Source organism: Atractosteus spatula, chromosome 12 (assembly GCF_055471065.1).
Source record: "Atractosteus spatula isolate fAtrSpa1 chromosome 12, fAtrSpa1.hap1, whole genome shotgun sequence".
Lineage (NCBI taxonomy): Eukaryota > Metazoa > Chordata > Actinopteri > Semionotiformes > Lepisosteidae > Atractosteus > Atractosteus spatula.
The window spans coordinates 39706369-39730271 of record NC_142717.1 but is presented as its reverse complement, the minus strand read 5'-3'; the positions used below and the strand labels follow the sequence as shown (position 1 = coordinate 39730271).

Below are 23903 nucleotides of genomic sequence, written 5' to 3'. Positions count from 1 at the left end.
ACATGCTTTGAGAGACAGCAGAATGGCTCACTGATGGCTTTGAATATAAGGAACAGAGAAGGCCCTTTTGCTCAGTCGCAGTTGACAAGATTTGTGTTGATCTAGAATGTTGAAATGCCCTTTAATAGTTTTGTTCTGAACGTCATGACAGTTAAAATGATTTAACTGTGTGCTTACCATCTACATTTTTGATTTTCCAGTCTTTGGATACCTTGGAGTTCTAAGATATCCAAAGACTGGGAGGTATCCAAAGAATGGGAGAAGGTAAGGGATGAAGTTGAATCTGGAACTTTTGCTACCATCAGCAAAGGTTTCTGGGATTCTCCCACGCAAAAGTAGTTCATAGCTGAAAGGTACTCCTTTGACAGTATTGGGATATTGTCATTGTCTCTAAATAGAATGAATAGAAACCTGTTCTTCTGACACTTGGTTAAGTATGTTCACTCCTTTAGAAAAGAAGATTCATCAGCTTTTCTAATTCCTCTTCTTTCACCCAAAGGTGCTGGTTCTGCACTGAAAGTTGATTATCTTAGCGTTTTGCATTTTTCTCAAAGGGTAATAATCATGCCCATGTTTTTAGACAATTTTCATCTGTTTGTGCAAACCACAGTTTTCACAGCGCAAATCCTGATGTCCCATTCGGAATTGAAGCGTTAGCATTGAATGTGACTGTTGCTGACAGCACTGCAAACACACGTGGTTGACACCAGTCTATATAATAAATTCAGGAGAGTTTTAATTAAAACTGTCACATTGCTCTCCTTGCCGCCTGCTCAACACTTTCAAAAGAGGGAGTATTCGATGGCTGGTACAGTAGATAGCAGCACACAACATGTGCATGAAGTACATGTTATAGCAATCGCTACCAAGGGCTTTCTCAAGTCTCACCGAGCACAGAGGACATCCAATTCTTCAGCTTCCAGAAAAAATACACAGCTCTAATATTATTTCTATAATATTGTACTTTTGCCTTGTATTTTTTTGGAAGTGTAACAAACACAAAAAACAAACATGATACAAGTGCTGTAGGTTAATCTCTACAGATGACACTGAGATTTTCATTTACAGTGTCACCGCAGCTTCTCAATCTGTGTATCTGACAATGAAAAAGGCTTCTTTTTTCTGCTTTTTATAATAATCTGCCATGGAAAATGCTTTTTGGATCATCTCTTTTTAACTAGCCCACAACTTTCTAACTTATGAGCATTATACTTACAAGCTGGCTTAATTCAGTAGCGGCAGTGCCAGAGAAGGAGTGAAGTTAATTTTGAGGGGCTTAACCATCATTAATGGATCACACTTGTTTTATGATCCAGCCGTGGTGACCTCAGAGGTATGAATAATGAGATCAAACTGGGTTCAGCCAGAGGACCAGCAAAGCAAACCCTTATCCCTTAGCTTAGCAGCAAACCATAATACTGTTCCAGCTGTTGCTCTTACAGTACTGTATATCTTTACTGTTACCTGAGCGAAATACAAACAACAGCAGTCTGTTAATTAATAACCATTCTATTTCTATCTATAAATGTTCAACTTTTCTCATCACTTCATAACTCTCTGGATTTTGTGAGTAGCTGTGATTAATTAACAGAGTATATAACCTCACAACTCCCCAGTTTTACATTCTCAATGTTCTGTAGCTGGGTTAGATCATACCGAATGAGAGAGAGAAACAAATATGTCCAGTATGAAGTACTTTGGAAAGGCTCACCTAGCTAAAGGAATGGCATCTTATCCCAGAGGATTGGCTGCCCGAACACCTCCTCACTATTGCGAGGAATGAACTAGGGAGCTGCTGCAAGGGTGTAGATGGGGAGATGGGGGGATTCGGAAGGGAATCTTGGGTGCAAGACTTATATCCGTAGGCAATAAGGAAGTGCATGAGATTAGGATCCAACCTTCCCCCGAATTTCTGTTATAACTTCTGTAATAACTCCACTTTAACTAGGAATAACAACACCCAAGAATTAAGCGCACTGAAAGGATTATGGAGTGTTTAGCTCAAATTTGGCTTAACCCGCTTGGCTGAGGGCTGACCTCCTGGCCTGTTGAGGAGGAGGAGGAGGAGGAGGAGGCTGGGACCCCCTGCAGAGTGAGGAGTGACCTGGGGGCAGCTGCAGAGGGGGAGACGCACATGACACTCCTCACATGATCTTGGGCAAAAGGCCGAGAAGGCTGTAGAAGTGGAGATGGGGTGGAGGTGTGTGAGGGAGAGAAGGCATCACCTACAGTATTTATAGTGTTTAGGAGAGAAAATGACGTCAGGAGTGTGAATTACTGACGTCAGAGTCCGATTGAATTTGACTGTTATCACCCCACCAGAACATTTGTTACAAACTCATTTTATGCAGTGCAACATAAAGCTTATAACAGAGATAAATGCATACACACAGAATCTATATTTAAAGTATTTTCTGGTTTGAGAGAAATGTACTTCATTGTATAAAGAAAAACAAAAGAGAAGACACAATCGTGTCCCACTAAATTGTATCTTTATTGAACAGGGATATGATTCATATAAAACCATCATAATGACACGATTGCAACAAAACCTGTCTGATTAACACTGTCGGAACAGCAACTGCAAGGAGATCATTATTAATAAGCACAGGATTTTTTCCAACTTGGCTTGAAGGAGTTCAATTTTATTTGGAAAAGTACTACACATGAAAATTAGAACTGATCTTTCTTTTCTCCCTGTGTCAGTTTGGGTTTTTGCCAGGTGCTCCATTTTCCTGTCACCTACTGAAGACAAGGTGCTAGGTTAGTCTCTAAATTGTCCCTTTGTGGGTGTGGCTGTGTGTGTCTGCAGTGGAATCATGGCCCTCCTTGCTCCCTTTGCATTCTGGGATTGGCTCTTGGCTGTCATGAGCCTCAGCAGAAATAGGAGGCTTTCTGACAACGGGAGACTGAAAATGTTATCTTGCATCAGAATGGAAAAATATTTGTCCATGGACATCACAAACTGGACAACTACCTCCTGGTCATTCTGCAAAACCTCTGTTAAACGTTTGGAGAAGTTCTAATTTTTTTTGTTGAGTATAGCTGAGAAAGCTGCCGATAAAGTCCACTTCTGGAGATCACCCTGGCCTCAGAATGAGTTGTAATGCATGCTTATTTAGCATAGACTGTAATCCTAAAGGTTTTTCTAGCTTCCGTTTGATATGAATCTCCATTTCATTTGATTTGAAATTTGTTTTATTAATCCAAATAGGCCTTTCGTTTTTTTAGCACATGTGCCTTTTTTTTTTAAACGTTTACAACATTTGGGACCTAGAAAGACTTGAGCAAGCCGGTGGGCCAAATGTGTAGCACAGCCATAAATAAGTGATTCTCACAACCTTGGTCAAGTCACACAAAAACACCCGCAATCATGAAAACAACCATTAATTACTGACACCAAAGGAAGGCAGTATTTATCTTGACCTACTGTACGTATTTTAAAATCATTTTAGAATTGAATAGGAATGTTGGGAAATGGAGGAAAATACAGGATGTGCTCTGAAGCCATGTTTAAGATAGGTATTTAAGACAGAAAAATATTTTTACAAACTTACATTTTAAACTGTTTCTGAAAGTTTAAATTCACGCATTAGCTTTTGATAGTAACTCAGTTTCTGCTGGCCCATTAGCATTTTGTGACTTCTTCTTGGGGTTCTTCTTTTTTATCCGGTAAAATACAACAGCCAGAATGACAACTGGGAGCAAAAACAGGATATGGTATGTCAAGCACAACATGGTGTTGAAGGAAAATAGAAAATATTTCACTGAGGCACATTTTAAAATCATCATCTCCAGCTTTTTTAACCAACACATTCTTTACACGAATCTGGTGGGCAACACCAGACCTTTTCTGCAAATGTTGCAAATATTTAAAAAATTCAATTATTTGCACTTTCAAACAGCTGTTTGAAACTCTGAGAGTTTAAAATCCGGACCGTTCTTCTTTATTTTCTTTAATACGAAACGCGACACTCAGCACTGATCATCCTGTTTACTCAATTAACAAATTCCAGCACAGTTTAGTTTTTCATGCCACATGAACAGTAAACCAAGCAGGAGATGTCAGAGATTAAAAAACACTTACCTATAAATCCGAGCACTCCTACCAACAAAGCAACTGCTGTCCCTGCATATGCCTTTTCTTTGTGCGCTCCTGGCTCAATGAAGCAATTTCCAAAGTCTGTGCATTTACAAATGTGCACTGGCGCATAAAGAAATGACAGACATTTCCATTAGAGAGAATGGAATTCAGTGAAGTACACAAATGATGCATCTGCAAATTAGTAGTGAGTATGCAGTCATTGCCAGTGTAGCTCCAGGTTTTATCAATAAGGCAGTATTTAGCTTACACATCGTACACAAGATGAACAAAAAGGCACCACAGATGGCATTTGCCAAGACACCTGCAGACGGCTCAGCAGACAAAACGTTGTCTTTTTTCTTTTCAGCATGGAATTAACCTTTGTTCCTTTCTCATTCTCCAATATATTTTTACCCTGTTCTAGAGCACAGTATCCCATAAAACAGATCCAGGATGGCAGACCGAGGAAACCTTAGTTACTTGACTCGGATAACCTTGACAGCAGACTCACAGGGGACAGTTTACTTTTAGAATTTATAGAAACTGTTCAAAGTCTCTTATGATTAATATACCACAGAGTCATTGCTTTGAGGAGGGGAACCACTAGGCCTGGGACATCTAGAGGTATATTTTCTCTGACCTACAAGTTGTATTTCCCCTTTCTCTTTGTCCACACAGTTCACTGTTGCTGTACAGCTCTCCATGGCAAACTGTTGTGAATGGACACTGAAGCAAATTTAAGAACTGGTTGGACGGTGTAACAGAGCTGCAGTGTCTCAGCTGTTGCTGTTGGTGTGCACTATGGTTGCGCAACTTAGAGACCAGTCAGAGAGGGAACATGTGCAGGAATTCGCACATGGTGGAGAGAGAACTGTAAGATGGGCTACGGCTGTGTTTGATCATTCTCTCTCTGTAAAGGTTCGGCACAGATCTTCAAAGCTAATCGGCTAGTTGTTAAAGTTAGACTAGTTTAAGGCTACAGTTATACCAGGGAAATCCTCAGAGGTTAAAAAGGGAGAAGAGGGTTGGCTCTCCTATAGGTTTCAAGGCAAAAACCAAATTATCCCCTAATGATAGCTGGGAGAAGCACTGTGCCTCTCTCCCGTACTGTATAATAATCCAATGAGGTAACATTTGTCACAGACCAAGGCAGGGCGGGAAGGTTTTCACACCCCATTTGGTCCGGTCTAAGCTCTGGTGGTTAGCATTCTCCAGAAATATTATTAAAGGTTACAGTACATAGGGTGCAAAAACCCTGCTTTGAAGGGCATTTATCTACACAGATCCTCCATGCAATGATCAAAGACAGGGTGTTGCCTGCCTGCCACGGGTGAATGGATACAAGTTTGGTGTTTTTTCCAACCCCTAAGTGACCCAGAACTTCACCTCCCTGAGCAGAGGCAGATCCTAAAACCCTACCAGCCGATACTCCCGGTACCCCACTCAAACATCAGACAAACCCAAGGAGTCTGGCAGAGACCGGAAACTTGGAATAAAAATTTAAATGTACGTCAAGAGCGATTATCAGAGTCTCTTTTCAAACCATTTGCTTACTGCACATTGAATGACTTTCAATTAATTCATTAATTTTCCAATGGGGGCTAATGGTTTCTTGAGCTGTGACACTGTAGGGTGTAACTGAAACTTATTAATACTGTGTAATAGTGCACACTTATCTGAATAATACCCTCCACCATTGACTCTCCACCATTGGTGAGTTTGACGGCTTGTGTTCTCTTTCATTTCTTTCATTCCAGCATATATTTAAATTTACGAAAACTTACCTGTAAATGTTTGTGTGTTTTCCCTATCCCCTGAATCTTTGATTGTTATGGGAACCTTATAGTCTTGTTGATGAACATTTCTGTGATTTATTATCAGCTCTGCAGAAGTTTCTGAAATGAAAACACAAGAAAAACACATTATAATTGTTCCTCCTATGCACTGTATAAACAGTTACTGAAATTGTATAATTGTTATATTGCAATTAACTGTAAGGTTTTGTGTGAGCATTTTTTGTGCTTTGTCATTTTATTTCCATGTTGTTTCACTTGGCAATCTCACAGAACACAAAACAGTGCAGCGTTTTAAATGTGAATGCAGACCTACTGTATCATTCATGAATAAAATCCTGAAGCCCACCTGTTTGCAAATTTGCTGTTGGGAATTTTAAAACTCAATAACTTGAAATTAAAAGAAGCTGGGAGGAAAAAAAAAAACATGCTGAGGCCGTGAAAATGTCGTTTAAAGTTTTTTGTTCTCAATTTAATTTCATCGCATGCTTACCGCTGATGGTTTTGATTTTCCAGTCATTGGATACAGTGGCGTTCCCGCCAAGGGAGAAGGTTAGGGGTGATCCATAAGGAGGCAGATCGGGATCTTCTGCCACCAGCTTCAGAGGCTTCTGGGATTGCTCCACGGGATAGCAGATGATTGCTGAATGGTACCCCTTCGACAGTGTCGGGACATTGTCATTGACATCTTTCAATTTAATGAAAACCTGCTGTTCTGACATTTGTTTAGGTTCTCCTGCAAAGCAATTTAAAAAAGCATTCTCAGGACATTCATTGACACAAAATATTTTCTCATGAGTGCTTTTTGATGATATATTAAGGAATATATCTGCATAAAGAGATAAACAAGATAATGAACGTTTGTGTCGTGTTTTGTTATGGACAAAGAAATGGAGGACACTCTATGCCAATATGACACAAAGGCATGTTTTTCTTTCTGCATTTTCACCTGTATCTGCAGACCTCAGATGGCATCACTTACTTTGCCTAAAACTGTACTGAATTGATAAACCTTTCAATTCCCATCTTAACAAATATTAATGGATTAGAAAATTCCAGTTATTTAAACAATATTTCAAATTCCTTTAAATGCTGAAAAAGATAACTTGTTCCTCCATTCTGATGAGAATCCATACAATGAGGCAACACCAGTGTCCTTACCTGCCTCAGCTCTAACACGCACTACGTACTCCTGCATCTTCTCAAAGTCCAGGCTTGCTGCTGTAATAATATCTCCAGTTTTCTCATCAATTCGTAACCACTTCAGGGAGTCATCTAAGAGTGTATATCTAAATTGTTTAAAAAAACATGTAGTAGAACTCAATAAATTTAAAGGCATTGTGTTTCAGATTATACCCAGTTGTTTAGTGAGCAAGCTGTACCAAGGGGGTACATTGGGGATAACATTTTGATCTAGCACACATTTTATAAAATATCGCTAAACACCATGCCTGTTATTATATTATTTGCTAACCTATTTAGCCTATAGTTAAATATATGGTCATAGTACATGCATAACACAGTATATTATACTGTATATATGATACAAGTCTGGAACCATCACAAACAGAAGGCTGGTGGAGAACAGTATTGTTCATTCTTCTTCAATGCAAATCTGAAGATAAATCTGTTCTATCTATTCTTGAAAGGTTCTACAACTGGGAAGGATGGGTGTGTGGCCTAACCAATCATATCAGGGTTCATATTTGAGCTCATGCTCAAAGTTTGGATAGATTAAGCGTTTAAAGCCTTTATAATAATTAGAAGTCAATGTAGTTTGGGGAAAAAATGTTTAATATGTACCAAGCAACAATACTAAGCAACAAGGGATCACTATGAATTATGTGAAATCATGGAAATGAACATGAAATAGCTCTCATCATTTCAGAGGGGCCCCATTAACTAATTTCGTTAGCTGTCCACAGCTGCTTAATTTGACTACACACAAAAGCTGAATTAAAAGTCAGTGATACTCTCCAAGCATTTTGAAAAATGTGAGCGCTACTTAGTATTTATATATGTCTAATACTTACGTGATAGCATCATCCTCTGGGTCTTTGGCCTGTACTTGCAGAATGGTTGTTCCATTGGCAATGTCTTCTAAGATGATTGTTTGGTAGATACCGGTCTTGTTAAACTCTGGAGCTTCATTGACGTCAGTAACTTCAATAATGACCAAAGCTGAAGAACTGGAGTTGTAATCTATTCCAGAAACCAGGGGCTCCGGATTCCGGGCTTCAATTTGAAGATGGTATTGAGACTGCTTTTCAAAGTCAAGTGGCTGCAAAAACAAAATGTCTGACATTAATCAAGAGTCTCATCATTATAGAAAGAAACTCATGATTCATTTTGGTATTTTTTACTCAAGGAGCAAAGTGTTTATGTATGCGGGTAGTGTGAGAGATGTTTGATTTAAATTGCTTACTGACTCATTATGAATAGCATATGAATGTCCAAATTCTTTTTTTTGGACAGATAAGAAATGAGAAAACATTTAGTGGAAAGGCATGGGAACCAGTCAATTCTATTTCTTTCCTTCTCACCTTGATAATATATAGATATCCTTTATTTGTTGTCCCATTTGTTTCGATGGCAAAGTGTTTACCGGGGTCCCCATTTGCAATACTGTACTCAACCTTCGAACTGCCAGTTCCTGGTTCGTCAGCATCAGTGGCCAGGATAGAGAGCAGTGTGGTTCCTGAAGGTGTGTCCTCTGGTGTGGACACAGGTTCATACTGAAAAGAAAAGACCATACGAGCCATAAGACTCTTCCATTAATCAATTAATAACCATGTTTTGGTAATGTTACAATGTAGAGAGGACTGGAAATCCAAGCTATAGATATGGTTAATTCTATATATATAAATTCAGGAAGCCCACATACTCTACTGAAGAAAAAGGATGAATCATGAGCACTCTGTTTAATTGTCTGGATGGACAGTCAAGTAATAAGCAATGGTCTCCTTTGAGCTGAGTATACATTACCAGTGACATTGTAGTATAATGCATACAAATATGCAAGAAAATAAGTAGAAAGAAAGATGCCATAATGACTCATCTGAGGGGCAACAGTAACAAGATTGACTCATTGCTGCCTGAATCATTGCTTGACTACAGTTCATGAGAGAAGCTGTTTGCAGAATGAGACACCCTGACAATCCTCAGATTTATCTAAATGTATAAAACCAAGAAGCAGAGTGTGTTCTGGAATGCAGAGAGTGACTACTGTTGTGCAGGACAATTCAATTTGTTTCCTACATCTCTAGAGCCATTTCCTGAGTGAAATCACAACAGCAAACCCCAGGAAGAGACAATCTTCAAATCAGATACCTGACTATAGCACGTTATTTGTATGAAAATCATTTCCATGCTTTTCAGATGGCTGAGGGAAATCCCATGATGAAATTATAATCTTTAAGCCCCAAAAGAGAATTGTTCATGCCGAGCAGGATGAAACAGTGCACACAATGTAGTTACCTGACTTTTTTCAAATATGGGGATCTGGTTGTTTATATCAATGACCTTGATAACCAACTTGCACTCAGTACTAAATCCTGCAAAAACAAAATTTGCAACAGACTGAATTAACATTTTCAAACAATGAAATGGAGATTTCAAATAGATGTTGAAATCTATGTATTATGTGATTGCAGAACTGCCCACTGAATTTAAAATCCCTTTTGCTGTCTATAAAATTATAATTTCACAATGCAATTTGTTTGCTGCTGCTTCTAAAATAAAGTTCACTTTGAACTTTTAAACTTTAATTTCCCCAAAAATTTAGTTACCTGTAACTCCAATAAGGATCTTCTGAAAATGACACCAAGGGCTCTTTATTTGTATTACATTACGGCATTCTTTTCTAAACTAACCTAAGAAAGATGGATGATTATTCTTTTGCTCCTGACCATTAGATAGTGTACTGTGTGATAAAATCCAGGGAAACTGTCTAAATTTCTATCTCAGACTGATAGAAGTTTGGTAAACAGGTACTGAACTACTTAACATGAGGTGCCTGTCTGTTTTCCATAAGAAAGGTTACAAAAGAGAGCGGGCTATTTGTCCCATCCAGCCCAATTGGAAGTCAGTAGCTAATTGATCCAAGTTCCTTATTCGGGTTTCGCTTCCAGTGTCCTAAATCACATCCACGTAGTTCTTATGTCTTAACTTTATTCCGTAGAAAAAGAAGTGTCTCTAAATACAGACATACTTAGCCAAAGGAACATACTGTACCTGCGGGACTTCCTCCTTTGTCTGAAACCTTCACTCTGAGTCTGTACTCTGGGACCTTCTTCTTTTCAAACTGCCCATGTGCAATCTGAATGTTTCCACTGTATTCATCGATGGTGAACATGGTTCTGGAAGGAAGCTCTGGCTCCTGGTTCAATATCTCATAGTGCAGAAAAGAGTTCTCTGTGCCCTCTTCATCCCGGTCTGTGACTTGCAGAACTCCAATCTTATTTCCTTAAGAAATACAATGCATGGCTGTTACAAGGATACAGTCACCTTGAGCAAAATCAAAGTATTTTAATAATGAATAATATTAGCAGTTTTTTTTTAGAAATATTTACAATATTCTTGCCTTCAAGGGCAGGTGATCATCTAGGGACATTATGTTAGACTCCAACTAGAGATATTTGCTAAGCTTTTCTTAAAAAGTCCGCTCCTTTGTTAAAATTGCAAGAGAATCCCTTACTGACTCTTAATGAGCGTCCTAAAATATTCATGTATCACTTTAAAACTTTATCATGTTATATTCTTGTAAGGAGAAAACAGGTGTGAGCTTAAATGTATTATGAAGAAAATATTTTGTATTTTATGGTGTAGCTGTAAACAAACAGCATTTTCAATGATTGCTTAAACTAACAACTGAGAGTAGTTTTCTAAAAAATAATTGAATTGTCTTGTAATAATTTAAAAAATAATTTAAAATCGCAGAAGTAATTAGAGGTCTTTACCTATATTCTCATTTTCCTGGACTTCAAACAGGCTCTCAGGGTGCACGCACACGGGAGGATTGTCGTTAATGTCTTCTACAATCACATGGATCTCCAGCGGCCTGTCCAGTTCTTTCATGTTTTCATCTCTCACAAACACCACCAGCCCGTACTGAAACAACAAAGGGACTCGACACAGGCTGATGCACAGCAAGACAAGTTCTCTTGATATGGCTATGCCCTGATCTTTTTCAAGATAAGCACACTTATTAAGCTCCATTACTGTAGACAGCAGAAAACTACCATCTTCTGACTTGCCACACGTAATTTCAACTGGATATTGTTTTTAGAAAGTTGTATTTACATATTATTCCTATTTCCTCCAAGTCGAATCTTTCATTCCCCAGTACATTATAGCATGATGTATAAATTCCAAAGCTTTAGCAGTGAGGACTTACATGCTTTTTTCTACTGCAGTTTAATCAGAACTCATAGGATGTTACACATGCTGCTGAGTTTCAATTAAAAAACAAGTCTTACACTGTAAAAACTGCTTTAGCCAGAATTTAACACCAATGTACTTTAATAAACCCACCTATTAACAGATGTTATGAATGAGAATTTGTCTTGTTTCAAATTGAAAATGTTAGTTTCCAAAGAAAGCAAATTATTTGGCCCTCATTAATAAATTAATCTGGCAACATTATACAGTGGAGAAAATCACTAGCATTGGCTTCTGGTTATTTGTTTAATAATTTATATTCTTCGGTCTTCTGTATCCAAAAACAAAAAGTCTTTCCTTGTCTGTTCTCTATGTAGTGGGGGTGATAATGTTAATCCATAGGCATTTGCTATTAAGAAGATGTACAGTATATAAACAATCTATTCATCAGTTTACAAACACCTATCAACTAATTATTTTTGTTTTCACTAGTCTCAAAACATCAGCAGTTACAGGACCACCGAAACTGCAGAGTCTGATGATAAGAGCTTCATGAGAATATGACCTGTTGAAATAGCTCTTTAAAAATCCTATGGATTGGTCTTCATATTGGCTCTTCAGTTTGGTCATTTGTCCTTGTTTCTTGACTTTTTTACTCTTTGTCCTAAAAAGCCGAGGAGATGTTACCCTGCTCTTTTCCTCCCAGTCCAGGGGCTCGGTAACGTAGATTCTGCCAGCTGGGTCTATTGAGAATGGAAACCGTGGAAACTTCTCCTTCTGTGCAAGTGTATATATGGCTCCTGGTTCGTTCCACTGCACCTGTGTAATACAAGAAGCAGAAAGGCCTAGTAACTGAAGTCAGGTTGAAAACACAGCTTGAAATAAGAGGATTAGCTTCCTTTTGCAGCAGCATACCTGTGTGATTTGGATTGGGTGCTGCTCGGTGGAATTCTCTTGGATCCTAATTGGACTGGGAGCCACCCACAGGTTTTCCTTCACTACAATGTTCACCCTCGTGCTCCCGCTCAGAGCGCTTTCCGACAAACCTTCCAAATCTCTAACGGTAATTATGAGGGTGTAGTCTGCTGCAATTTGGGGATCCAGTCTCGCGGCTCCTGAAAACACCAACAAATGCAAAACATGAGAAAATCTTGTTAGAATGGAGCTGGGAAAGAGTTTGAACATTTTTCTGCAACAGGTGAGAGAATGTCATTTTATGTTCTGACAGTCATTTTTACAAGCATTCTTTTGATCATTTATTACAATCTTAACACTCCTAAGAGTCACACAGTAAGAAACTACAAACACAAACACCCCATCATCTAAATCAAATAGCATAGTCACAAATTTGATCTGGATGATTTCCAGATGTTTTATACATGTAGATTCTTAAAAATATTTGTATTGCTTCAAGGGCTGATCAAATAAAACTGTAGATCATCAGTATTGAAGTAGTACTAATCACTTAGTTACAATTGTCTTTTCAATCCTATAGCTGGATGTCAAATAGATGACCATCGCAATTAAATAGAAGAAAGCATATAATACAGAAAACAATATGTTAAGTTCTTCATAGCTTCTTATTTGACTCTGAAGTAAGTTGTGTTTTAAAACAGTGCATCTTTAAAAACTATTTTCATAGTTAAATTTGGATGCTGTTCTTTTTTATCTTTTATGGCAATTAAATAATAAACACATAAAAGAATTCACAGGGCATAGTTCTTCCCACATTGTCATTGCTCTGATAAGATAATGACCTATCCTTTCTTCCTGGTCTTAAATCAAACTTCTGAGCAATGTTGTTTGATGTCTTCTGTGAGAGTAGAGCTTGTTCTCTTGAGAGTTGAGATTTTTCCTTTAAATTAGTTAAAGAAGTTTCTGAACTGAGCTCACTGTTACAGAGCGACAAAAAATAGTTGTGGGCAGGGGCATGGGGGCTATATTGACTTTAAGCATGCACATGCATATAAAGCCAATGTTTTCGTCAGATGTGCCCCTTTCTCTTTGCCTGTCTGCTTCCCTTCTCTTACAATCAAGGTCTGCAAGCTATCCTGGTGCAGACAGAAGGACGGGTGGCAATTAACAAAGATTAAGGACACACTGTTTGCCTAGACGGCCATTAATTACCCCACAGTCATGTTGACGACCTGCAGGACAGAAACAGAAGGAACAAAGGAGGATGGGATGGCACACACCGTTACAGCTTGTCAACTGCATAGCCGGTTTGTTAATTAGCCCCCCTGGTTGGGTCTAGCTACCACCCCCCCACCCCCACTGTGATCACCAGAACACTCCTGCCCTCCTGCCCCTCAGTCCAGTCAAGGAGCTCTGTCCTGGAAGGCACATTGTATCCGGCACTGCATTGTATTAAAAATATCTTGTGAAGTTTGTGTGCATCATTGTAGGGCAGTTTGAGAGCTTTTCAATGAGCTGTACCATCTATCTCTCCATTAAATCTGAGCCAGGAAAGTTCTTCTGATGCTTTTCATTATGACCTACTGTACATAACCTTCCTTAATCTGAAAAATTCCCTTACCCTTTCTACCACAAATGTCTCTTTTTCCACAAAGAGATTTCCAGATAGTTGTGTTCCTCTTCCTTCAATATCTGACATCCCACCATTATGACATCTACTCATTGTGGGTTTATTTTCAGAATTACTAATCAACCTGCAGTTCTTTTTTTGCAGGAAATGAGTTAATATCACATTATCCACCTATGCTTCTACTCTCTTTTTAAGTGCCCCTCAGTTTCAGCATTAGCTACAGTATAGCCATAAGTGCTGAAGATTAAATTGTTAATATTGACAACCTGGTGTGCTTTCTGAAAAGGTTTCCAACACTTCTTTCAGCGGCAAATCAGAGAAATCCGAAGTCAGTGCATCACTTCATCAGCACATCAATGTCACGATTGTAGTCCCTCCCCCTTAAGGGCACTCCAGCTCGTTCACCTTTTAGTTGATTTTGTGCACCTGCTCCCTGTTCCAGCCTCCCTACAAAAGCCAGACGCTCACTCTATTCCAGGCTCTGCAGTGGAACCCGGACGTCTCGAGGCTTGCCTATCACCGAGTCGCCCTACGTCCGCGGCTCCGGTGGCATTCGCCTCCTAGGTGTCCTGAACCAGCCGAGTCCAGGACCTGGAGAGCCTGGTTCCGTTCTCCCTTTCTTCCCCGCGACCCTTCGCCGGATCACGCTCTGGTTTTTAACTTTGTCATGTCTGTCTACAACCCCTCGCTGGGTTCTGCTCCGGCTTTTAACTTTGTCTTGTTCGTCTTGGATTTATCACCCAGCTCTGGACCTTCGCCTGCACTGGACTTCCCTTTGGACTGTTCGCCTGAACCACCACATTTACAGCCTAACTCTACAGCATCACCTTGTGTTTTTGCTCCTTTTCAGCAACTATCAGGTCTTCACAATAATGAAGATTAAGAGCGGGGTTTTTGTTTTAACTCTTTTTAATGAAAATCCTCAGTTTACTTTCTAGTAGAGCTCCGGTTATGTGGTCAAACTATAGTGTGTGGTGTTCATCTTCATCTGCTAGTTGCAAAGTGTGTTTATTACATATTCTATCCTGCTTGTCTTTAGAACACTGGGCGTGATTCCAATACATCTTTGTACTTTCCAATTCCTTTCCAAATCTTTATTACTGCAGATGAATATTAGATCCAATAATAAATTGGATATCTTTCAAATCTTACCAATCCTTGCAATAACGAATGTACAAATGATTGAAAAGATAAGAGCTGTCATAAAAGAAAGGAAAATTTATGAGACACCAAAGTTCATTATATGGACATTTAAAAGGTTATGAAATACAACTCAAATTTCATTTAGAAAATTTTTGATGAACAGTTTTTTAATGACAGTTGTATCTGTTGTTTCTGTGTCTTCATGACAAAACGTTTTGAAATAAATAGCAAAACCATGTACTAGACATACAAAAAAACTCTGAAAGTGAATTGAATGAACCCTATTCGTTGAATTGTAATTTGGTTCATGACATTCCTGAACACAGAGAGAATTTCCAAATTCATTTTTATAGGTAAAATTTGCCTTCTTCATTCAAGATAAAAGTACTTGTAAAACTGGGCTACAAATAACCAGCCACATATACTTTTTGAAAACCTATTGCTGCCTATACTATGAAATTCCTTTGAAGCTTTTTTCTCACTGTGGGTTCTCTCTCTTTTCGTACTTTAATATGTCTAGTTTAGTTCATCTTTAGTCTCATTTGGTTTTTAATTTTGTAACCTGTTGTTTTGTCCCTGGCCTTGTTGAAATCAATAACCACTAGTTCCATTCACACTGAAACAATGAGCCAGCATACAGGACTGTCTGTAATTTGTGATTCATTTAGATTTCCATCCTCAAATGATTACAATTATTTTCTGTAGTTCTGTTGGATCTCACCTCTTTGTTGAACGCAAGTGAAGAATGGATTCCTTTCATAGGGAATATTCTCTTTGGGAATGCAATATTCATCAAATTTTTTCCTCAAATGATCCACCTTGTCCACATCTTCTTCTTTATCAAACATGAATACCTTGCTGGCCTTCAAAGCTCCTGCTCCTACAATGTGCAGAAGAAGCTTTTTCTTAAGCTTTTCTAGTTTATTTTTGGAATCCTTGGAGATTTAGGTTGTTGATACAACTTCACAGATTTCCTCACGTTTTCCACTAGGAAGCTTTTCCAGGAATAAGGCCTAGAAACTGTCCATTATTCTGAGCTTTCCTCCAGTCTCAGATCATGGGTTGAAGATACCACATACATGGTAGAATTAAAAATTATATTTACTTTTTTACATATCAGAACTGTTACTTTAGTGGAGGCATTGCTGGTCATTTCTAGGAAGCTTAATTTACCACACAACCTATGTTTGCAATTTCCTCTTCCTAAAATATTCCAAGAATACCTTAGTTATATGGTTTGACATGGAAAACGTTTTTGAAAATAGTGATTTTCCTGTACAAAATTGTGTTGACTTTGTTTTACATAACAATACACGGTGTATATATTGTTCTATCAATATGTATGCAGGCAACACTGATCGGTGTTGAATAGGTGCCGTATTTTCTGCTACAAGCGTATCAACCACTTGTCTTAGTCATAGAGATGAGCAGACATTATGAGCCCAACATACAGTACCTTCAGGAGTGGTGGAGATCTCCCCTGTGGCGGCGTTAATCTGAAACAAGGGTGTCTTGAGACGATCCGGGATTTGGTTTGAAATACTGAAGTTCAACCTGGCATTGGGGGTGTTGGGATCGTCCATATCTGTGGCAAAAACCTGCAAGAATGGGTCACCTGAAACCAGAACATACAAATGCGCGACAAAATGAGATGAGTCAGTACTACTGGAGGACATTCACTGCTCAACAATGAACTGGTTTTCACACTTCCATTATATCATGCACAGTATGTTCATTCCTGTTTGCAAAAGATAACAACAACAAAAAAAAATTGGCAAAGGGAATTTCTTTGAACAGACCAGGTACTGAGTGCTCCCTCACAACTCCATCATATTCAGACTGACTGAAGATGGGACGATTGTCGTTGATGTCTTTCACGATTATTGTCACTGTGACAGGTCCCTCCACTGTCTGTGACGACTCATCGAGAGCTTCAATCTACAACCAAATACGAGAGGAAAAAACCCTGAGTAAAGCAGGATAAAAGTGTAAATAAAATGCAATTTCTTCGAAATGCAGAATTATTTTTTAAAATATGATTTGCTGTGTCACAATATATTTCTTACCTGGAAATAATGTAAATTATGAATTGAAGGAAATTAATTGAATCTTGATGATGATAATGCAATAATACTGCATTTCAATGTAAAGCAAAAACAAATCTTGAATTATTAATCTTGTTTGTCAAGTATTAACATAGTCTCTCATGATCACAAATGTCTCTTAGCTTAATACACAGTATGTGCTGAGGAATTAACAATGTCTGGAAGACAAAGTGAAAAGAGACACCACAGGAGTAAAAGCAGAAATACGTGGACACATTTATATAATGATGTTTGTGAGTACATAATATTGAAAATATACTGCAGATACAATAAACTTCGAAAGTGTTCACTGCCTTCCTGTGATGTCCCATTTAGTTGAATTAGAAATCAATTAAATATGCAGTGAAAGATTAGAACCTTTAATTTTGTGGTTGCAGGCCCAGATGCAGCTGAATTCCCATACCTGTATGCTATGGCTCTGCTTCAGTTCCCTGTCCAGGGCCTTGTCTAAGTACAGCCAGCCCTCATTGCTGATCTTGATTTTATCCTCCGTTTCTCCGGTGACTTTGAATGATGTCACCTCAGGCTGGGACGCTTTAAACTTTAACCAAAGACACAGTTACTTCACCATGGTGTCTTCACACACAGTTCAGGCCAAGAAGCTGATACAGAACACAGAATTTTCCCATCTCACATTCCCACTTTAAAGTGTAATCATGCTCCACTCTGTTTTTCACACAGCTTTTCTTTGCAACAGCTACACTACAACAACACTGAACAGCTAACAACATGCTGAAGCTGAAACTTCTCTCAACAAACAATATTTTATAAACCTGAAGAACAATATTTTATCACATTTTATCACACCTGAAGAAGGCTCCACGGCTGAAACGTTGTGTTCTCTTTCTTCTTTTTTTTCAGCATGGAATAAACCTATTACTTGTTCCGTATTTTATAAACGCTTTCTAGCAGTAGATACAATAGTTAATCTTTTTAAACTATTATTGCTGATCTGTACAGTTTCTGTTTATTACTTAATAATAAATCGATATCCGACTGACTTAAAAAGTACTTAATATACTGCTGGGCAGCCCAGCTCTGGTCCTTAGACAAATCTGTTCTGCTGTCCAGCAGATTTTATTGGCCTCTTTCAATCACTACCTCATTCTAGGCTTCTTCTTGTCCAGTTTAGCAAATAGGTTCAGTTAGGTATTAAAGGCTCAGGAAGGAAAACCAGAAAACTTTTCACCCTCAAGAATTTGGTGTGGTGCTCCTCTGTTCTGCAACGTGTTCTGTTGTGTTTATAGCTTATATGAACCAATATTAGTATTGTATTATTTACCTATTTCCAACTATTCTTAAGAAAGCTATTTGGAAATGGGTTAAAAGGACTAAAAATTAATCAATAAAAGAGTCCCACTGAAACTGATACTTGTGTATTTGTCATTATGGAAATAAGAATGAGCGCACATTTTAAATGTTAATTATATAAGTGCTGTAACTCTCTCTCTTCTTTACATTTTTGACCTACTGTAATTTTTTTAAATGCTGCCTTAAACTCATCTGAAATGTTTTGTGTTTCTGAGGAACCAGGAGATCTGTGGCATTCATGTCAGTGCAGGGTTACCATGGCCTCAGTGGGGATCTAACGACAAAATAATCAGAGAGCAAAGATTACCTGGAAAACTGCAAACGGCACTTCAGTCGCTTCTGGAACTTCTAACCTCTTGTCCTCCAGGGGTCCGTTTTTGTTCTCCCAGGTTAAACCTTTCAAAAGGGTCTTAGAAACATTTAAAGTACAGTAAAATGTAAGAACTGTATCCCGACTTGACTTCAGTCATCAGATCATCTAAAGTACAGTGTTTCTGAAGTATTCAAAGTTTTTCTGTAAATCTGATAAGAACATAATACTATCTTACATACTCAGTAATTTAGTAGCTAAGGGAATATAAGATTTTGTCCAGTCATTTCTTAAAAGAGCCCAAATTCAGAGCCTGGCTGGGAAACCTCTTTTAGACATTCACAACTGTAATGAAGTGTTTCCTTTTCTGTATCCTGATTGAATGCTCTTTTCATTTCAAATTGTTACCCTCTGTATACTGATTAAGCAGATACCCTGCCTTCATTTAAAAAAAATGGACTGGACTGGATGAGATCCGGGCATCAATTAGCTGTTAATTACCTAATGACCTAGCCTCATATAGCCTACTCTCGAATAGCCTCCTCTCCTTCGAAACCTTTCTTGTGTTCTTGTGCTGTCGTTCGATATCATTTAACCACGCGGTCAGCTGCTATTTTTACTTTTGCCTCAGAACTTTAATTCCAGCCCTCCGCAGTTTTACAGCAGGTTATCACAGAAGATGTTAAATGTTAACAAATGGACTGTTTATGGTTGCTAAGGACTTTACCACCTAACAACATTACTGTTGTTAATCAAATATTTAGAGTCCTTTGTTAGGTTTGTCTTAGTCTTATAACCTAATTGGCTTCATTTAGAATTATAGCAGTAAAAACATATCATTTAATATCTCAGTTATATACAGTACATGTAAACTAAAGAGAGGAAATGAGGAGTATTTTAATCTGGAAGCACAACCATACTTAAAGAGTGCAAGGAGACGATTCTACTGTTTTTTATGATCTACCTGTACAGTATATAGTCATCAATTGAAAACACTCAAAATGTATCCACCATACAGTGGGATTTGCTGTGTGTTGCCAGTGTCCAGTGTACATGAAACACCTCTTCATAATCTCATACACAGCTACACTCTCTCCTCTTAGTCAACAAACTCATTTCATGCTTTTGTATTCTGGCAGCTCTACAGGCAGTCAAATAAACGTTTTTTTTACTTTAAAATCAACAAAGCATCTTTAAATACAGTTTCTATTCTGTGATAAAAACTTTAAAGAAAGAAATCTTTGTGTATAGTAATGAGACACATATAGTACAATACTTACCGCAGTGCCCAAAAGAATGATTAATGATACTGCATTGTGATTGGGAATCATTCTGAAGTATTGAAGAGTACCTGTTGAGAAATAAAAGGCTTCATAACTCAGTGCCTCAGTTTTAACCCCCTTTAGCTTTAGAGTTTATTTCATTTCAGGGCTTGTTTCAGCACAAATTTACAATCAATTTCAAATTTTAATAATATGTTAAGATTAAAAAAATTCAAATGTTAAGATTTTTAGGTAATTATATTGGGTAACTTAATAAAAAATAAAATGCCATTTGTGTTCTTAAATAGTTCAAACTCAAGCACAAAATGTGCAAACACAAGAAATGTGTTCAAAAGAATTAAATGAAAGGTGGTGATTCAAAAATTGTAGAGGCTGACACAGATTTGAAATTTAAGTAAACTAATATCAAATGAGCAGAAGTGGAAAAATACTCTTTAAAAATCAATTTGATAGGAATGACCCTTTTAACAAAGATAGACTAAGTGATGGAAAATTCAGAAGACATGTTTTTCCATGCTGTATCGCAGAACTGCTCTTCCAAGCTAGTCTTTTACAATATGTACAAGCAATCAGTCTACTATCAAAGAGAAGACAGTGCCTGCCGCCATCTCATTCCCTTTCTAAGTTTAGATCTTTACAAGCTCTATTATTTCAAAAGAAAAAAAATCCTGTATCACTATTCTACTATGCAGGCAGGATATATAACAATTAATAAACATTAACAGGGTACTATTAGGGCTTAAAAGAAAAGCTACGCTGAAAACTAATTATTTTCTGTGAACATTTTAATGTCTCTGCAAATCTACATAAAAAGTAAGAAAGTATTGTTGAAAAACAAAGCTGGTTAAAAAAAAATAGAGGAGGTGAAATCTGATGTATTTGTGCAATTTTTGGGGAGTACTTTCAGTAAACACCTCTAAGTTAGGTGAGGTGTTATTTCATTTTTGGATGGCACACTAGCATTTAACAAATGATAGATAACGATTTGTTTAACAAAGGCTGCTAAGTTAACAATTACTTTTTGTCACAAATAAATAACTTGTACAATCCCTACATATGTCAATAATAAGGCATGTATTAGACATCAATAACTCCTTCACTATAACTCAGTAGGCTGTATTTCATTAAACAAATACTAGCAATGCATAGTTTATATACTGTATAATCCTTAAAAATAAACTGTTACCACAGTTTTTGCTTTTGGCACACACAAGATATTTTGGAAGTATCCATTTTCCAGATGTGATTTGTAATACACTGTAATACACTTTTTGGATCAATATTAGATTGCACCTTGCTTTCCAGTACTAACAAACACAAAAAAATAAAGAATACAGTCAATAAAGTACAAGAAGAGATTCAAGCAGCCTCACTGCTCACGAGAATCCTTATAGTAAGTAAGTGTACTCAGAGCACAGACTTTAACACCAGCTCACATGTTTCACAACTCACTTTCACAATCTTTCACAATCTTCATTATCTTATCAGGTTATTTCCTCTTTTGATGTGGTGCACCTTTTACATTTTTAAAATTCATTTGATAAATCTTACTATGACTTAAATCTTTGCTCGGGCTGCATTCAGACAGTCTGTCTGTGAATATAACAATGTACTATAACTGTTCTCAGTTCAATATCTCTTTCTGAAGCAAGGTTCCACGAACTTAAAGGTTCCATCTTAATGACCTTGAGCTTAGAGGACAGAGATACAATGGGTGCCATGTGACTCTGTGAAAATGGTCACATACAGAATTTGCTCTACTTAGTTCTTTTTAAGTCTTGTTGCTGTTGAAGTCCGGCTTTAATTGCAGATATAGCTGTTGATGTCACTGGATTCGTTCAGTATAACTGTTATGCCATACACTCATTAAAACCCCACTCCACACCTTGCGCGACTGTGATAAGTTCCAGGATGTAACCATTTAAACACCCTGTTTGGACAGTTACTCATCTGATTACTCAGATGTTTAATCTATCACGCTGTCATGTGACTCATTGTCCACTTCCTGCAAAACTCAGCAGTGGGCTTCTTATTCTGTTTCTTATCACTGTGACATGGTACCATAGACATTTTTCTCTAATGATCCAAGTTCAAATCTCTGTTCTATAAAGTACAGTAACTGAAGCACAAAATGGTGGAGTTGTCCATTTGTTCTAAAAGGGCTTCAGCACTAATGTAAATATACAAGTTTGCACGAACATCTGCACTACACACTTCTAATGCCAAGACCAAACTACAAGATACAGACATATGAGCCCTTTGTATTCTCTCTATGAAAAAAGCTCATTTAATTATGAGAGGATTACGTTTTCAAATAGGTAACAATTCCAAAGTCGCAGAACTGTCATTTCAAGCCCCAATTGAAGTCATTAAAAATTTCCAGTATTTAGATAGCAGTTAGATAAAAAATAAAAAGGGAACTAATAATGATGGCATAATTTTGTGCTGCTGAGAAAGAAAGCTATTAGAAATATATTACAGGTAACAACATTACAGGAAGGCCTTAGTAAGATGTGCTGAAGTTAGAAAAGGACTGGTTAAGGAGTAAATGTCTCTGTATGCAATTAATGTGAAAATCACTTTCTCTTTCTAGTTATTTTTTTAGCTACCATGAGAAAATCCAGAGATAGTTCATGAATTAATAAATTTACATGTACCAAAGTGTCAATATATTGGTCACTATGTAAAAGGAAGGACATTGTTTTCCTGGAAAGAATTCAAATGAGAGTCTGGACCAGATATTATTCTAGTCTGGAGTGAATGGTTTACCAGTTAAAAGGGACTGAATGTGTTTAGTCTCATACAAGGGGATTACCAGAGAGCCAAATACACATATCTAAGTCTTGATAAAGATAGTAGATTATCTCATGATCCAGAAAGAAACAACAGTTTAGGGAAGCAAGAGAAAACCAAGACAAATGAATTTAGGACTGAAAATATTAGTTAATTCTTCTACAAAAAGTGTTGTTTGTTGAAGCTGACGTCTCCTCCTATTATTAGCCTTTTTCAGATTCTAATCATGAATCTCATAATGAACATGAAGATGCGTCTTGTTTTTAAGTGCCGGTGGTGTTTTTTAATTGCATAGTCTTGTAGTGGGAAAAAGGGTAATACTGCAAAGTGAGAAAGTGCAAGATGACTTTGAACAGTCTTTCATGACCTTGTCTTAGCAGGTCAGATAAAGGAATACTTATTACTGTCTACAGGATTCTGGAGCGGGGCTCACTAGCTGTTTTTTAACATGAGGTGACTTGTTCTGCCATTTTCCTTATTAAATTTAAAATTCCATGCTCCTTGTTGTAGCTTTAATTTGGTTTATGCATTTTGATATGTACAGTAATTGAAAAATGTCCATTGAGCTTTCCATTCATTGCCGAAATTCTAAATAATAAAGGGATTGCAAAATAATGTTATCAATGAACTTCTTCATGAGACCTGATTGTTATAGTAATTGAAAGTACAGTGTGTGCATGTGAAAAGAAATCAGCTGGAATTTCACCTCGATGGATCCGGCCTACTGTATAGTGTTCAGAGCCTGCTTCTTTGTCTCATAGTATCTAACGAGCTTAATTAAATCTCGTCTTTAGCATTGAACTGATTTTAGCTGCATTACTGCTGTCAGGGTGCAACACGGAAACGCCATGAAAAACAAGTTGTATAATTTTTTTAAAAGAAAGTTCGTACACACCTTAGAACAGAAACTGACAGACAACACCCTTTCTTTCTAGTCACTGCTGGGGTTTCCACAGTTATTCATTTCCTTTTCCCACTCCAGACATCAGACCCTTTTAATATTAAGCTGCAGCTGAAACCCGTTACCTCGACGACAACAACATTTATCAACAACAAAAAACGGTAATTAAAATATATATATATAAAGGAACTGAGGTGGAGGACATACCGGCTGGGAGACGTGGGTCTTCACTCCCGGGACTGCTGTGTGCACAAGG

At 37.6% G+C, this 23903-nt stretch overlaps 1 protein-coding gene across 2 annotated transcripts; it reads right to left on the bottom strand.

Annotated features, from left to right (window-relative positions):
• Positions 1-2475: 2475 nt before the first annotated feature.
• On the bottom strand, positions 2476-23903 carry cdh17 (cadherin 17, LI cadherin (liver-intestine)). Of its 2 annotated transcripts, XM_088928446.1 has the most exons (19): positions 23855-23903; positions 19951-20021; positions 18668-18769; positions 17453-17590; positions 16744-16882; positions 16401-16559; positions 15666-15824; positions 12172-12371; positions 11944-12075; positions 10836-10986; positions 10111-10341; positions 9355-9431; positions 8421-8612; positions 7911-8158; positions 7039-7166; positions 6371-6613; positions 5869-5979; positions 4088-4204; positions 2476-3698 (listed from the first exon to the last, which is right to left on the bottom strand). In XM_088928446.1, exons 2-19 carry the CDS (start codon positions 19999-20001, stop codon positions 3586-3588), a joined length of 2691 nt encoding a protein of 896 aa, XP_088784572.1. In that variant the 5' UTR covers positions 20002-20021; positions 23855-23903; the 3' UTR covers positions 2476-3585. The 2 variants fall into 2 exon arrangements, with proteins under 2 accessions (XP_088784572.1, XP_088784573.1); XM_088928447.1 differs by lacking the exon at positions 15666-15824.

Coding starts and splice junctions, on each gene's coding strand:
- cdh17 (XM_088928446.1), bottom strand. CDS start 20,001: ATGATTCCCAATCACAATGCAGTATCATTAATCATTCTTTTGGGCACT. Junction 16,560..16,743: donor GAGGGAGCACTCAGTACCTG/GTCTGTTCAAAG, acceptor TTCTGGTTTCAG/GTGACCCATTCTTGCAGGTT. Junction 12,372..15,665: donor CACTTGCGTTCAACAAAGAG/GTGAGATCCAAC, acceptor TGGTGTTTTCAG/GAGCCGCGAGACTGGATCCC.